Source organism: Nyctereutes procyonoides, unplaced genomic scaffold, assembly GCF_905146905.1.
Source record: "Nyctereutes procyonoides isolate TBG_1078 unplaced genomic scaffold, NYPRO_anot_genome, whole genome shotgun sequence".
NCBI classification, from domain to species: domain Eukaryota; kingdom Metazoa; phylum Chordata; class Mammalia; order Carnivora; family Canidae; genus Nyctereutes; species Nyctereutes procyonoides.
The window spans coordinates 24795373-24813334 of NW_026575120.1; the positions used below are offsets into that span (position 1 = coordinate 24795373).

At 47.6% G+C, this 17962-nt stretch overlaps 1 protein-coding gene across 5 annotated transcripts in view; it reads right to left on the reverse strand.

Moving 5' to 3' along the window:
- The window catches only part of ACTR3B (actin related protein 3B), an 85058-nt gene that overhangs the window by 16695 nt on the left and 50401 nt on the right, over positions 1–17962 (reverse strand). For all 5 annotated transcript variants that reach the window (XM_055335057.1, XM_055335053.1, XM_055335055.1 and 2 more), the window contains 2 exons: positions 15937–16110; positions 14112–14204 (listed from right to left, as the gene is read on the reverse strand). In XM_055335057.1, the coding sequence (XP_055191032.1) occupies positions 14112–14204; positions 15937–16110 (267 nt within the window). The remainder of the gene's footprint in view (positions 1–14111; positions 14205–15936; positions 16111–17962) is intronic.

Consider the following 17962-nt stretch of genomic DNA (forward strand, 5'->3'; position numbering starts at 1 on the left):
ACGGCTAAGAGTTGGCCCTTCGCGCTTGACACATATCCCGGGGGTTCCTAAGAATGGGACAGACAGGACAGACAGAAGCCATTCCCAGGAGAAGCAGGCAGCCACAAGGAGGCAGTGCCCTCTGCCTGGATACCCCCAGCACTTCCCACCTGCCACCTGCGGCCTGGGAGCAAACAAGCTGGTTTCCTAAGTAGTGCCTCAGGAGCAGTAAAAGATTACCTGAACTTGCTATTTTCAACCCAAGTGAGTGTTCAGAGAGCTATCCCGACATTTCAGTTTTGCTTTTAGGCAGCACCTGTTCAGTTTACTGCCAGTTTCACTTTCATAGCGAGGTGGGGGTGGTGGGGGCAGCAGGAACAGAGAGGAATCGGTGGAAGGACCAATAAACGCATCCTCGCCATCTCACTGCAGAGGCCACAGTGACAGCACTCACAGTGATGGTTCTGTGCTCAGAGCATGAGCAACGCCGCATGGTGTTCCCGATCCATTCCCACACAGAGGAGTAAAGTAAACATCCTCCATTATGTCCACAGGTTACCACAAATAATGAAATTTTCATATTCTCAAATCAACCCCCTTACTTACAGAAAAAAAAAACAGACCCATGAAGGAGACAGAGAGCTCATAGCAAGCACCCAGCACAGAGAAAGCACTTAACATGCCCAACTTATCTAACATCACTTGCAAAGTTACAGGAAAAAAACAGTGTCTATCACTACTTTCACTGTCTGCAAAGCACAGGTCAACATGACCCCTTAAGGTAAGATGTTGAACTCAACATTTATTTTAACAGCTCTTTACTGGGCCTGGTTTTCGAAACATGTTTTTCACCAAGATTCTAGATTTGGTCTTAATTAAGCCCAAACTCCATAGGAGCACATATAAAGGCCCCCCCCCCTTTTATTTTAAGATTTACTTGAGAGAGAGCACCTGAGCAGATGGGGAGGCGGCAGAGGGAGAGGGAGAAGCCAGCTACCCATTGAGCAGGAGCCCGACACGGGGCTCGATGCCAGGACATTGGGACCATGACCCTGAGCCCCCCAGGCGCCCCTACAAAGGCCGTCCTGACCTCGCTGGAGTCTAGAGCCCAGCTGTCTCATGGCCACGCCCACCTGGCCTCCGTGGCTGTGCACCATGGCACCTGTCCCAGAAAGCCAGTGCTCATCACCTCTTCAGGACTCACAATACCTCCCTCCCACCTTCTGCCCAAGCAGCAAAGGTGGCCATCTCTGAGCTCACAAAGCTCTCCATACTCCATGCATTTGTCCAGCAATACCTACTGACAGCCTACTGTGCACCAGAAACTGTTGGTCAGGGCTGAAGCTAACAGGTCAAAACCTGGGGAAGACACCAGAGATAAGGGCTGTGCAGGGCAAGGGAGGGTGAAATAGGTGTAGGAGCAGGGCAGACATGCTACTTTCAGCATGGTCAGAAGCCTCGTTAGAAGATGACATTTGAACAAGGAGTGGAAGGTATTGAGGAAGTCAGGTAGATACCTGGAAGAATTTCCCAGACAAAAGGAGCAGCAGGTACAAAGGCCCTGTGGTGGAAGCATGTTTGGTGTGTTTGTGAAACAGCAAGAAGGGAACAGAGGAGTCCAGACAGAGTGAAGTGAGGCAGACAGGAAGAGCATGACGTGGGCTTCTAAATTAACAGACCAGGTCACAGGGAGCTGTGTAGTCCTTACAGGACCAGCTTGGGCTCTGAGAGAGCCAAGAAGGCTCTGGAAGGTCTTTGTCACAGGGCCTGATCTGACTTAGATGTTAACAGTACCTGTCTTGCCCTGCACTGAGGCTGAGTCAGAAGGGAGCCCAGTAAAGGACGCTAATCTAGCTGGCCAGAGATGACAGTGGCTGGCACCGGGGTAGCAGCACACTTGGCAGTGAGAGATGCTTAGTTTGCACATGGCCTGAGAACATAATAGAACCTGATGAGGGGTAATGTGCAGTACGAGAGATAAAAGGAGTCAAGAAGACAATTTCCAAAGTTTCTGGCCTAAAACCTCACTGGAAGGGTGGAGCTACCACTAACCACAGGTGGAAGGGGTTTGAGGGGAAGATGGAGAACTCAGCTCAGGGTCTGCCAGACGCCCGTGGGGGTGGAAGATGACAGCTGATAGACAAGCCTGCAGTCTGGGCTGCGGGCCCCGAGTCTGGAGGCATCAGAGGACGAACAGTACAGCACAACAAGGGAGTGGACAGAGCCACAAAGAGAAGGGCCCAGGAGCCCCGTGTGGGGACCAGCAGGGCAGGAAGGTGTGCGGGGGGTGGGGGGTGCTCCCAGGTGCCCTCGCTAACACATGGAGGTCACAGTGCCCATGCAGGAGCAGCGCGGGGAGAGCCATGAGGGTGAAGTCACGTCTGGAATATGCCAAGGAAAGAAATGTGAGGACAAGTGCACAGAAAAGCTTCCCAGGGCTTCTGCTGCACAAGAAGCGTGGGGGGGGGGGCAGGTGCAGAGGGCTAAGACAGCTTCAAGAAGTCATGGCCTATTCCAAGCTGACTGGAAGGAGCCCCAGGGCAAGGGGCGACCATAGGAGTGACGTTCAGGGAGAAGCATCCTCAAGTTTCTAGAGGGGAGGGGCCGCAGGTGAGAATGGGAGGGGCTGCTAAGGCAGAAGGTGTGGATCTTCGGGGGCCATAGACCCCTCCCCACAATAATGCTCTTAAATGCATAAAATAAAATATGTAGGATCACCAAGGAAAACAATTATGCTGAAAAACAATTATCAAAAATCAAAAATATCAAGAGAACTTTCTAATGCGTGACTGTGATTTATGCGCTTCTCACTGAGCAACAAGAGCTAGCAGCAGGTTTCCTGAAGAAGTGATGTGCTCAAAACAACAGGTGACAGTATTAGCCACCACAGCTGGAATGTGGCATGACACCACAGGCACGACATCTAGCTAGTGATGATTCCTTCTGCTTCTCACGCTGCACATCTACTTCTGAAAATCCTGTTGGTTCTAACCCCAAAACAGGACTCAAATCTGACCATTCCACAATACCTCCATAACTACGTCTTCTGGGCAGTGGGGGTAACCTACCAGCTTGTTCGCGCCTTCAGTCCTGAGCCTACATTCTACTTCCAACATGGCAGCCACGACTGTTGTGTCAGAACATGTCGTATCAGGTCACTGCCATACTTAGACCCCTCCAGGGCCTTCTCAGCTCTCTTGGGGGTTAAGAAAAAGCCCTTCCAACAGTTCACAAGACCCACGGCCACTATGCAGATTGTGCACTGCATAATTCCAGGGCTGCCATTCACTTAGACCAAGGGTTGGCAACTCCACTCATGAACCCACACTGGGCCAGTAACTGTTCTAGTACAGCTTAGGAGCTCAGAATGGCTTTTGCATTTATAAAGGGGGGGAGCACAAGAATAATACTTCATGACACATGGAAATTGCAAGTCCGTGTCACCCACTACTTGGAGACTAACTTGGCCATGCCCCAAGCCCGCCACCCTTGGAGCATCCTCTGCTGCTCCAGCTTCCTGAGCACTTCCGTATTTTACCCACATACTGATTTGTGTCGAATACCCCCACAAGAGTGTAACCATCACAATGGCAGGGATTTTTTTCCCCTGTTTTGGTCACAGCTGACCCCACAGGACCCAGAACAATGACCAGCACACAGCGGGTTCCCCACAAGTACTGCTCAATGAGTATGTGAACTGAGGGACCATGTAGGGCCCATGCTGAGGGGTGATCACTCAGAGCCTCCCCTTGCCTCAGCCACCCCTTCTCCCACTGGTGAAAGGCTCTCCTGCCCTGGACTGTCAATCACTCGGCTTCAGCTGAGGAGAAATCTCTCCCCCTTGTATGTTCTTACTGCATAGTCTTTACTAAGGCCAAGAAGAAAAACTCAAAATGCACTAATCTGCTGAAAGTCCTATCAAGTCTGACTGCTGATTTACTAAGTCACAGGATCCCTCCCTTCCCTCGTAACTCAGTCAATTCAAATAGAAAAATGCATATTTCATACAACTACTTTACTGGAATAAAACAAAACTGCAGCATTTCCTCTGAACTAAACCCACATCAATAACCTGTCATATCCAATTCCCGGTCTGCCCCACTATGAACAGTAATCAACATTCATGCACTCAGCAGAGGGCAGTTACCATGCTACAGCAGGAACTGCCCCATCCAAGCCTCATAACAACATTAAGTACATATCAGTTTATTATTTATTTACCCTTACAGATTAAAGTAGTCAAATAACTGGCCCAAAGCCACACAGCTAGTAAGTTGCACATCTGACTCCAAAGCCCATAGAATAACAGAATATGATAAAATAATAATATTTACTTAGTATTAACTGTAGTATGTACTGCGCTTTATCATTTGTCAGGATTATCTCAGCGCATCCTCATGGTAATTCCATGAGACAGTCATATTAATTATGCCCATCCTACAGCAGAGGAAGCAGAGGCTGGGAGAGCCAGAATAATCGCTGCCCTGTCATGATGCTTCCAAGTGGCTCAGGCAAAATGGTAACACAGCAGTTTGGCTCTGGAGCCTACACTCTTTCTTTTTTTTTAGTATTTTCTTTCTTTATTTGAGAGAAAGATAGAAAGAGCACAAGCTTAGGGAAGGGGAAGAGGGAGAGGGAGAAGCAAGCTTCCTGCTGAGCAGGGAGCTGGATCCGAGGACCCCAGGATCATGACCTGAGCCAAAGGCAGCTGCTTAACAGACTGAGCCACCCAGGCATCCCTGGAGCCTACACTCTTAAGCATACTTTTCCAGAAATGTCATACAAAAGCCAACATTCGATGTGATTCATTCTAAAGGCAGTTTAATTTAGAAAACAGACCAGGTGATCCTCCACCACAGAGAAAGCAACAATTTCCTGGGTGCCAGCAGTCAGGACACTCTAGACAGTCACCTTCCCAATCAGTACCCGACAGTATACCTCCTGCAAGCCCACTGGGATTTTGACTAGAAATCCACCAGTGATCAAAGACCCACTGACCCAGACAAGCACCTGTTGGGCTCCTGTCCACAAATTCTCCCATCAGAACCAGCCAGCTCAGAAAGCATCACTAATGACATGCCGCTGTAAATGTCACATTACGTCCTGGAAAGAAAGAGATCTTGACCCAAGCTACAAAATATCAAAACCCTAAAACCTTTAATGTAAGAAAAGAGTTGGATACAGAAACTGACACAGGACAGAGCCTTAGAGCCCACTAAAATAATGTTTTTGAAGAATGCTGAGTACTTAAGAAAATGTTCACAACATAGTGCTAAGTTAATATACAGGATACAAAATATACATGTAGCATGATATATCTACCTATTATTCATGTTTCACAAACATGAATAAGGAAGGTAGTCAAAGTAATGATAAGCAATGAGAAGTGATTCTGTTTTCTTTATGAAAGATTTCAATATTTCTCAAATTTTCTAAATGCATTTTAAGTTGGAAATAATAATCTTTGCTCATCTAAAGAGTCTAAGCTTTCTAGACTAAAGTTGTATCTTACCGTGCAGTCCTCTGACTTGCTAGATGGCTCAAATTCTCACACTTCATGTGACTGTACCATCTGTTTATTCAGGTCGCTGTGGTGGCTGGATTTTTCAGTAGCCCTCAGCAATCATAATAATACCTTACTTGGCTGCACAAGTGTTTGTTTCATGTCAAATAAAAGTCTCAATTATAAAACACCTCCACATGAGGCACCTGGGTGGCTCAGTCAGTTAAGCATCTGCCTTCGGCTTGAGTTGTGGTCCTGGGGTCCCAGGATGGAGCCTTGCATCGTGTTCCCCACTTGGCAGGGAATCTGCTTCTCCCTCTGCCCCTCACCCTGCTTGTTCTCTCTCACTCTCTCTCCCAAATGAATAAATAAAATCCTTAAAAAAATAAAATAACACACCTCCAGAAACAGAAGGGTCCTGCCTCTCTGCTGGTAAAGACCATGGCAGCAGATGCCATTATAAACACTACACATGGGCAGCCCCTGTGGCACAGTGGTTTGGCGCCGCCTGCAGCCGAGGGCCTGATCCTGGAGACCTGGGATCCAGTCCTGCATCAGGCTCCCTGCATGGAGCCTGCTTCTCCCTCTGCCTGTGTTTCTGTGCCTCTCTCTGTGTCTCTCATGAATGAATAAATAAAATCTTTAAAAAGAAATAAAAAATAAAAAATAAATAAACACTACACATACCCTGCTTGCCACCTGAAGCCTAAGTCAGAAAGACTTGAAATCAAGTATGTATTACCAGGAAATTCATTTAAGACCTAATATGGCATTAAAAATGACAAAAACTCACATTCCTGTAATGCTAAGCAGATTCTAGGCTAGAGACTCTTCTTATTTTCACCCAGTTTGACAGACAGACACTGCCACCTACCCACCATGCTGTGTAAGTCTAACCCGCTCGCTGCACTGCAGAGGAGTGTTCACAGCTGCTCACTGCAGGTGAGGCAGAAGCACCGTCAGGAGCCCCTGGGAACCAACCTGCACTGTATTCTTGAAAGAATGCCCCTCCTTAGGGACAAGAGCTTCTTGACTCTCGGGCGGAACCTGCAATCCCAGCAAAGTCTGAACGAGCCTATTTCTAAACCGTGGGCCACAGGATGCCACCCAGTGTCCTACAGAAAATCCAAGTGAATCTCCAGGGCTGGCTGTGAACAGCAGCCTGACCCGGGGGATGAACAACTCCAAACAAGGTCTCCCAAGAATGTCTGCACACCCTCTCTCTCCCTTGTGACCCCTTTCCTGCCTGTGACTGCTGTAATCTGACTCCTGCCCAACTCCTTCCAGGCTGCTCGCCTCTCCACCCTCATCTTGCCACACGTGGCTAGTGGCAACTATATTAAACCACACAGACATAGACCGTGTCCACCATCGCAGAAAAGTGCGTCAAGAGTGTGTGGGTTCAGACGCCGCTCACCAGGAGCTCTCCCTCACCCTCTGTCGGAGTGAGTGAGCATCCCCTTCTGCGCCCTCACAGATCATCTGGCCTTCTCCAGGTGCTCAGTGCACATCTACTCAGATGTCAGAACAGTGGACACATCACTGATTCCTTCACCACTCGGGTAAAATGAGCTTCCGAAAGTCCTCAGCTTGGCAAGTCAATATCCAGTGGTGGGTTTCACTGCTCCTCCCCAGACACATGAGAACTGTGCAGCTCTGGCCACATCAGCAGGATGTACCACAAAGAGATACGGGGTACACAGGCATAAAGCCAGGGCTGAACCAGCAGAGCTCTGGAACCTTCTCTGCCCACTTCCTTTCCCCAAACAGAGCAGCTTCCCTCATATCCGTTCACATGTCAGACTTGAATCAGGATCTCATCTGACTATTCTGAAAGGCCTATTTTGAAAAGGGATGGAAAAAATAATACCTTAAAATATATTTTTTTCTCTCTTAAATACTAAAGATATTTGAACTTCTTCAACATTAAGAATGAAAATAATAGGGCAGCCCATGTAGCTCAGTGGTTTAGCGCCGCCTTCAGCCCAGGGTGTGATCCTGGAGACCCAGGATCCAGTCCTGCGTCGGGCTCCCTGCGTGGAGCCTGCTTCTCCCTCTGCCTGTGTCTCTGTCTCTCTCTCTCTCTCATGAATAAATAAAATCTTAAAAAAAAAAAGACAAATTCTTAAAAAAAAAAAGAATGAAAATAATAAACATAATTCATTTACTTTGCAACATACTTCTCTGATTTAAGAGACATTACCATAATTAAAATATATATACCCAACTCAAGGTATTTGTTACAGAAAAATTGTTCCTTGACCTATATCGAGATATATTCACATCTGCTTGACAAACATATTGAATAAGACTTAACAACTCCCAACCCACTGCTAAAGCATTTACCAGTATTTTATCGCTGGCCTTGCCAGATTTGTTTCTGACTAGATCTGTTTCTGACTACCATCAGTGCCTCCTTAGAATCCACCCAAAACAGGTTTCTGAAACACCTGCCCTGCTTTCCCTCCCACTGCTACCTGTAAAGTGCTGTCTCCTGACTCACCCCCACCACCCCTCAGGCCGAGCCCTCAGACACTGCTCAACTGCCACCTCTGCAGCCTTTCAGGATTCCCTCTAATTAAATGCAATCGGTCCCTTCTCTCAATTACCATAATTTGCATGACTCATTTTAATGACATTTAGCTTGTAGTGGTTCCATTAGAATCATTTCAGTATTATTTGTAGCTTTTTTATAAGCTCTTGAAGACAAGAACCACCTCTCAGACACACTCACATCTTCTAGTTTAGCAACAGTAGGGTCTTGTATTGAGTGGTGCACTCAGCTGACAAACAGAGCAGAAATAGAAGACATCCAGTTACACTATAAAGAACTCAAGCTTGGCTTTGCCCTCAAGTAAAGCATAAAAGTCACTAAACACTGACGAATCCAGGAATGAACGAGTCACTAACAGTGGTTCTCAATTCAGCTGTACATTAGAATCATCTGGGAAGATTTTAAATTCCCAATGCCCAGGCCCAGCCTAGTTCTATCAGAATCTCCAGGGTGGGACCCGGGCAAGTGGATATGTTAGCACTCCAGGTGCTGGCCACAGGCAGCCAGGGATGAGCACTTCTGGTTTCCAGAAGCACCCACTCCTTGTAATGACTTGGCCTTTTGGGGAAACCACAGGCCCAAGCAAGCCTGGGCCCTCATGGGAGACCCCACCGCCAGGCCCCCACCTCCATAATATAGCAGCTGAACACAGAATGGGGGCGTGTGAACACCTATCCTTTTACTCTACAGGCCAGGACGAAAAAAAATTAGATTATGATTACTTTTGTCTAAAAAATTATGGGGCTTCTGACTGGCTCAGTCAGTGGAACATGCAACTCTTGATCTCGGGGTTTTGAGTTCAAGCCCCACGTTGGGTGTAGAGATTACTTAAGAATAAAAATCTTTTAAAAAGGCAAATAAAGGTAAAAATGAAAATCTGTTTTGTTTCTATAGACTCTAAATTTTTACAGCCACCTCTTATTCTGACTCATCCACCACCTCTTTCTTGTCTACGGGCCTGCATGAGGTGCCGATGCAAGGACCAGGAATGTCTCAGGTGTCTCCACAGAGCCTAAAGCAGGCCTCCCCCACTCCCTTCCTCCAAGAAACCCCCTGAGGTCACCAAGACTGCATCTGGTAAACATCAGAAGTCCTGGCCCGGCTGGGCTGGACAGCAGCACCAGGACCAAGCTGGCCAAAGGGAAGGCCACTTCCCCTAAAGCCGAGGGCTGGCTCAGTGCTCCTTTCTGCTAGGTCTCTAGGGCCCTACTGCCACCGTGTTGGCCACCACAGAGGCCCAAGTGAGGCTGTGGGAACGGTGGGGACGGCACACAGTGGCTGTGAGGTCAGGAGCCCACACCTACACCTGGGGGGTACCCACCTAGGCAACTTGTGCCTCAGGGCTCAGCACATGGGATACTTCCTCTTTCCAGTCATGAGCTTCTGTAGGTGAGGACCAGGTCTCCCCAACACCGCTGGAGCTCGTGGCAGGTGCTGAGGCCACTGACAAGGAGGCCCAGCAGGTGGGAAGCAGCAGCGGTGATGGGAAGAGAGTGGCAGAGCAGGAAGACTGAGCTGGAAGGACGCCGCCTCATGGCACTTGAGCAGGGCCACTGCCTGTTCTGCTCCAGTGTCTATAGTGCATCTTCCAACTAACAGTATCTATCTTAGATCTAGTTGTTCAAACCCACAAACGCACACATCTGTGCATTTCACGAACACAGAAGCTTAGCTAAAAGGCTCCGTGACAAAGCCAAGTCCACACTTAGCAGGAGGGGAGGGAGGAAAGCGGGACCAAAAGAACAGAATGAGTCTAAACCATGAAGCCCCAGGAGAACCCCTTCATGACACCATGCAGGGGCAGCTCAGGAAACTGAGTCCACTCTGTCCTTTGCTGGTGGGAGCCCCGAGTGCCTGGAAGCGAAAGGAGCCTGCTAGGAACTGTTTACGACATCCTTCCTCAGGGTGGCCCACCAAGGCCACACCTGACATCCAGCCTGTGAGACCTCGTCGGGAAGGCGTCCTGATGCTGGGCTTTCAGAAGCAATTCTCTCTCCAACAGGCTGACCATTTCCATCAAGTTCCTGGGAACAGCACCTCCGGCCAGCCGCACATCATCCCAGCAGCTTTGGCAGAGCTGAGTAAACGCAGCAGAATGGATGGTCTGGAAGCTGGAAACCTCTACCATCTGGCCTTTTGCAGGAAAATCACCCTGAGGAGAATGCGCTGTGACAGCCACTACCTGGCAGGTGTCTGGAGGCTTCTCTATTAAACTTCGACGCACCCAGCAAGCCCCGTGTTCTGGAAACAAGTCTCTTCTGTGGTGGCCAGGTAGAGCTGGGGTGCCCAGCGGACATTCAGTCACCCCTCCCCACCGCCCAAGCCCAGGGATGCCACGGAGAACAGCCGAAGTGGCCTGCCAGCGCTGCGCAGGTGCCCAGTAAGGCAATGCTCTAGGTGGTGCCACCCCACACGATGTGTCCCTTGAGCAAACACAGAAACCTTTACTGCTGAGCACAGGATCTCAGGGGCAGGGTTCCCTGTGATGCATTCTAATCTACTCTGGTATCTCATGAAAGCAGCAAAGGGGTGCGGTGCCCTCTGTGTCCTCCTCTCCCCACAGGGCACAGAGCCTGGCCACATGACAAAGGAGAAAAGCACGGTCAGTGCCTCCTGCCCCCAATCAACCCTACTTGAATTCTAGGCCACCTGCAAGGCTGTGATAACCCTGCAGAGGCCACCACAGAAAAACTCGGGTGGCTGAGGGTGCACAAGTCTGACTCAGCACCAACACAATAACTGTGGCCCCTCCCAAGCCACGGGGAGACGGCAGTCCTAAGGGTGGTCAGGGACAGGGCTTCTGTCTTTGGAGACTCATCCCCCTCCCACATTTGACATAATTTTCAGTGTCACGTGGTGAAACACAGATGAGTTTTCAAAGATGTGGGATGCGGCCTGGTCTCAAAATCCAGCTGCACCACTAAGTGGCTACATGACTCTCCTGCACTTAACTCCTCTCAAAGCTCAATCTTCTGATCTGTAAATAAGATCATCGTCCTCAACACGTATGTGAGGAATAAAAGACCAAGTCCCTGCACGTGACAGGCCTCTGGGACACAGCAGGGCTGCCAGGCACCAGCGGCCACCTCACGGGAAGAGAAACCACAGCTACCTCACAACAAGGCTGTGAGGAACATGTTTCATCCAGTTCTCAGCTCGTATCACTATTTACTAAATGCAAATAATGTAATTTCTTCAAGAGAAATCTGTTCACAGATGGAGATGCTCAAGGTTGTTTCTGAACAAGGTAAGGGGCACCCAGATACCAATTAGGCACAAAACAAATCTGAAATTTCCTACCATTTAAAAAAATTACACTTAGAAGCTCAAGCACTTTCTCCAACTTCCTGAGCACAGCACTGATAGAAATCTGAATCTGTTGGTATGGGGTCCCTGGGGGGCTCGGTCAGTTAAGCAACCGGCTCTTGGTTTTGGCTCAGGACATGATCTTAGGGTCATGAGATCCAACCCCACAGTCAGCTCCATGCTCAGCATGGTATCTGCTGGAGATTCTCTCTCTGTATGCCCTTCCCTCAACTCATTCTCTCTCTGTAAATAAATATGTAAACAAAATCTTAAAAAATAATAATAAATTGAGAAATACTAATAGGGTTAATGTTCTTGCATTAGTGTCACTGCCGGTCCTGACTGTCCCCCAACCACACTGCACAGCGACCTCTGCATCCCATTGCCCGACCCTCTACACAGGCTCTATGCTCACCACCCCCAGCCCCCAGCCCAGCCATGGGCACAGCCACCAGCACCAAGGGAAGGTCTCCCCACACTTCTCACCCACCTTCACCCCACACCCCCTAGGCGGATGACCATGAAGTGAAGCGAAGTGACTAGCTGGTATCTCCTCACTTTTACTCCATGAGAGTCACCAGGTCTGACCAGCCTGGGGCTGCTGGTGATACAGCCCAACCTTTCTGTCAGGTGATGACAGGGAGGTCAACTTAGCAATTTAGGAGACAAAATGTAAGCAGGGACTACACATTGTAGCTTCTGTGGCAGCTATGGGGAAGTCACCTGGAAATGTCTAAAAAGCAGACAGAATTGGAAGCTAGATCCCCTGAGTGGTGAGGAGACAAAGTATCCGGATCTGAACAGCCTCTGCAGAAGACTTTCTCACTCCCAACCCCCAAAACTCCTTTTCCCTCCTCCACTTTATAAGTCATACTCTCTCCCACTTGTAATCCTTCTCTCTGATGACTCTGTTATTAGCACACTGTTGTTAGCAACTTAAAGATTCTGCACCTGGAAACGGCGTCCCAGTGTAATTACTGGTCACAGGAAGCAGCAGGCGCCCCACAAGGAAAGAGACGAGAGGCCGACTCCTCCAGGTGACCCCAGGGAAAAGGAAAGATGGTCGCATCTTTTCTAAGCAGCAGAGACTGTCCCACTGCTCAACCTTACAGTCCCAGTCACTGGGGCTACAGCACCTGTCCTATGACAGGAGATGTCAAGTGGAGCCAAAGAAAGCCTGAGCACCATCTGCTCCACTTGGCCCACCTCTGGGGCCTGGTCCACACAGTCTCTGAGGCCATCTCTTCTTCAAGAAGCCTAGAAATCCACTGCTCATGAACTAAACTGTCCTGAGAAATGTAACCCCATGAGGAGCAATCCGCAGCAACTGGCAGAAGCTGCTCACACTCGCACATGGTGCACACGTGCTCCTCGCCTTCGGGGAGGAGATGGCACAGCCGGCAGCATCTAGTGGGAGTTAAGGAGGGGGAACAGCCTGGGTGATGCTCACAGTAAAAACAGGAAGCCTTAATCCCCTGGTCTGCCTTCAGTTCCCCTTCCTTGCACTTTTCACTGGAGGAGAAAGATGTTAAGAATATGCAACAAATAGGGAACCCTGGGCGGCACAGCGGTTTGGCGCCTGCCTTTGGCCCAGGGCGCGATCCTGGAGACCTGGGATCGAATCCCATGTCGGGCTCCCAGTGTATGGAGCCTGCTTCTCCTTCTGCCTATGTCTCTGCCTCTCCCTCTCTCTCTCTCTCTCTCTCTCTCTCTGTGACTATCATAAATAAAAAAAGTAAAAAAAAAGAATATGCAACAAATAAAAAAGGAATTATACTTTGTTTTCACCTATAAAAAGTTCTCTACATAGTGAATTTTTTCCAATCATAAAAATACAGCTTGTCTAACTATAAAATTTCTAATAATTTTAAAATACAAAAGGTAGAAAGTAAAAGCTATCCATTCCTCACCCCCAAAGATCCTGCACAATCATTCAAATCATTTTCTTATGAGCACACACAAACTCTATACCACATGGTAATACCACGTGTAAATTTTGTAACGTGCTTTCTCACTGAACAATACACACTGTAGACATCACTCCATTTGAACTTAGCCTGATCTACCTCACTCTCCTCAAAAACCACTGTAACACATGAAACAAGAATCACTGAGCCAGATTCTCTGTCCTGTCACATGCCACGCCTGGGGCATGGGTAAGGTAGGCTGGAGCCGGGGTCCCTGGCAGACAGTGGGACACACTCAGGGAGAAGTCAGTTCACGACAAAGGCCAACAGACCTCCACGTTCTGCTCTCAATATGTGGCTCAGCAATATTTCCTTTTATCCTATAATTACATGGGCTTCTTTTCATTTCAAGTTCCAAAATTCTTTGCAATCAAAGAATTTTGGAGAAAATATTACATAAGCATTTTCTCTTTGACTGTTTCATCTCAGGCTCTAACTTCTTCTGGCAACACCACACTTGGCACCAAACCTAAATATGCAAGAAACAGGACCAGTGGATTTCACGGAAAGCATGAGAGGGAAGTATCACTCTTATCTTTCAATTAACAGACATGGTCAAGTTGTCCAAGGGAAAATACAGCTTGCCAGGTAAGAGTAGAAAATACTAAACTATGTAAATATTTCCAGTTAACTGAGTCATACATCCAAATATTTAGGTCCTCACTCTAAGAAAAATATCTTACCTTCACACTGGCCTTTAACAAAGCCTATCAAACAAGAGTGCAATAGGAATGTCTGCATAAATGTCTGATAGTCTTTAATGCTAAAGTGAATCAAAGCACCTTACCCAGGCAGCTTATACCTTATAGAGCGGACGCCGCACATCGATGGGGCAGTTCTGTATTACTTCATCAACGACATCTGAGATGGACTCCATAAAATCTGGGTTGGCAAACTAAATTTTATATAAATACAAAAGAAACATTATACATTTCTCTCAATAGGACAAAAGAAAAATTCTTTGAAAAAGTAACTTTAACAGACACAGAATCTACCATACCCCTAAAAACTTCACACTGGAATGTATAATATGTCAAATGAATTAAATGTGACTGTGTCTAAGGATGAAGACATCCCCTCGAGAGAGGAGATGGGTGGGTTTAGTGAAGGGAAATCATCAAACTGAACAAAGAGACCAGCCCTGCATTAGGAATACATGGTGTATCATGCTGATAAGAGACTCTAAAAGCCTGTGCATGGTGTGCATATATAAGGAGAAACACCATGAGTACATAATGAGAATAATGCTTATGAATATACACATTATGAAAAAAAAATTAGGATAGCCCGGGTGGCTCAGTGGTTTAGCGCCGCCTTCAGCCCAGGGCATGATCCTGGAGACCCGGGATCGAGTCCCACATTGGGCTCCCTGTACGGAGCCTGCTTCTCCCTCTGCCTGTGTCTCTGCCTCTCTCTCTCTCTGTGTGTGTGTCTCTCATGAATAAATAAATAAATAAAATCTTAAAAAAAATTAGCCAAGATATAACAACAACAAAAACAAAAACCACAGTCAATGAAAGATCAGTGTGGTGGGCTAGGAGATCAGAGGAGATCAGAGGAGGGGTGTCATATCTGATGATGGTGGCTTTTAAAAAAAAAAAAAAAAAAAAAGCAGGCTCCACACCCAGCTCACGACCTGACCTCAGAACTTATGACCCTGAGATCAAGACCTAAGCTGAGATCAAGAGTTAGACACAACCAACTGAGCCACCCAGGTGCCCCCGACCTGATGACAAAAGCTTTAAAATGAGGCAACGGACATGGTCATGATCAAGCTACTGAGTGAACAGCCTTATACTTAATTCTATAAGCTGAATATGCTAAAGTATAAACAATTCAATTATACTTTAAGCACATGTTAAAAATCAAGAAAAGCTTTAAGGTACTTTAGTCTCAAGGGAGGAAGGTAACATTTAGTTACTCTCTGGCTGTTCACCAGACACCGTCAGTTTTATGTCTGTTTTAAGTCAGTATCACCAAAGGCACGGGTGAACGAGCATGTTATTAGATTACAGTAACTCAGACATTTGTGCCACTTCCACCAGAATACAAATAAAACTTAAAATGTTGCCTCATAATTACTGCTCCTGCAAAAGTAATCATTCTTCGTGACTGATAGTCAAAATGATGACATCTGTAATTCTTGGAGATAATGTAACTAGTGGAAAGGCTGGTCCTCCTCCGACAGAAGCTCTAACTGCCCTGCAGGACCAACTGTCCTGGGTTAGAAATTGGCATTAGAAAGGATGGTCACAAAAGAGGGAAAGATTCTATGTGACCCCACTTTTTAAGAATGAGGCAACTTTCATTTGGTCCCTGAGACCAACTAATTTTCATATTCATGTGAGACTGATTGTAATTCCATTACCTTCTATTACTCTTCCCAACCACCCATGGTATGTATGATGGATCACTATTTAACTATCAGGTGTGTCTGTGCAAATGCAAACTGTAACAGCCAGACAGACAGACCACACGAGGGCGCCATGTTGCTCGCACAGCACCCACCCGCACGCCAGTCTTCCTCAGGACAGGCCTGCACCCAGCGCTGATCTCAACGCACATGAGGTGGCAGTATTGCTCCACGCATGCCTTAATTTGGCAAATTCAAAAGGCAAACCTCTTACCTCTGGGTGAAAGAAAATTTCAGGCCCCAGGAATCTTTCATAGCCAACATCTATAATGAATTTCTTCTGGTTGATCGCATTGATACCCGTATATTGCTTGATCCACTTCCGGGGATCCACATCATACTTGGCAAATTCCTTGACTATGTCAGGGCAAATATAACAGTATTTCTCCTGCAGCCAGGAACAAAAAGACGTCACCAAGGATTAATGAGGCAGAGTGCCGTCCCTCCAACAAATACCCAGTGACCCCAAGCATTAAACACACCAGAACTCCAGTGTGGACACGTTATCAGGCCTCCCACTCTGTTGTCTTTCACAGCAGACAGGACTGGGCTTTGATTCTGGACATGCAAGTCTGTTTTCTTTGCAACTCAGCTAGAAATCTCAGCCTTCCTCTATTAGATTTTGTTGGCATTTCATCTGAAACAATGTCTAAACATGTCTACCAAGTGTCCTGTCTCCTGTCATCTTTCCTTACTCCTCTGGGGTCCCCCATGGTGCTGACCCAGGCACTCACTGCTGTCCCCCTCTGGACCCGCAGACCCGCGCTGAGTGCAGTAGACTAATCCTGATGCCCACCACCATCAATGATGCGACTGTTAACCTGCCATGCAATCTGACACGGCACAGCCATGGGCTCTGTGACAAGTATTTACTGGGTGCCTAGGCACACGGGAGGTTCAAAGGGACAAGCATACACACAAATTCCTGACCCCAGGAGCACACACTCTGAGAGCTGAACAATAAGCAACGGCCATAATAAATAAGTAAATGACACAGTATAAGGTGATAGATGCCACTGAAAAAATAGTAAAGTCAGATGTAGCCAGGAGGACTGGGGGTCCTATATGCTGCTGCAACAGAGAGAGAGAGAACCTGTGGATAATCTTCATCCTGGCATTAGCAGCCAACCTGAAACGTACACAGCATTCCCTCAGCGTCTGGTAATGCTCAGTTGGGAATCTCCAGGTGTGCCATTTGTCCTCACAGCTAACCTCAGCAAACCAACAGGTGGCACTTGGGTACCAGCTTCTGAAAGTAAGCTTCCTGTGGGCAGAGCCACGTGGGCTGTTCAACACCTGGCATGGTGTCAGGCACACAGCTGGTGCTCATTACACATTTTGGAAGTTCCTCAGCAGGTGTTTTCCTCATATTAAGTTCAAAGTGTTTTAGAATCCCTGAAACATATTCTAATACCATCCTTAATATACTCTAGCAGAATTAGACGACCAGAAGGCAAGGTATGTTACCATGTTGGGTTCCCTGATGCTAGAGACAGTGAATCAGTCAATACAACGTTAAATCTACCAAGCTGGAGACAAGGACGTTCAGCCGTCAGAGGCCTGGTCGGTTCCTCATGGCATCTCAACTGCTCAACCGATGGCATGAAATGCCGTAGGAAAGCCAGGTGCGGTGTGGCAGTGTGAGTCTTAAATTCTGGACTCATGCTGCAAGGATGGTGTGCCATGAGCTCCACAGCCTCAGGCCTGCCCATGAGCATGGGAGATGGCCACAGTAGCCACACAGCACTGGGGTACCATCCTCTTTCCAGGATCTCTTCCTTACAGGAAGCTGAGAGGCGACAACAAACGCTGGGCTAATCCACACAACCGGGCCAGCATAGCTCATCTGGAGGGTATGGGAAGACTCCCAGACTTCACACCTGAGCAGGACGTGGTCATAACCTAAATGGCAATTTCAGAATCACAACTGGACCCCGGACAGCCTGTGAGTAAAGTAAATACTGTCACAGGGACCAGGATGCACAAGTCATTTCACTCAGAAATCTTGACTAAAAATGGAACTCTCATGCTCACCAGACTGGCCCCTGAATGTCAGGGAAAGAAGTCTGATCTTGATTCACATCAGTAATAGATACAGGTGATGAAGGAACATGGGTCAAATATCCAAATCTCTTTCATTGAAGAAAGGCACGGAAAAAGGGAAAATCTTGGGAAAAATTTTGGTCTCAAAACAAAGTCTTATAATACTTCTGTTAAACTCTGCCCTCAGGTTTGCTCAG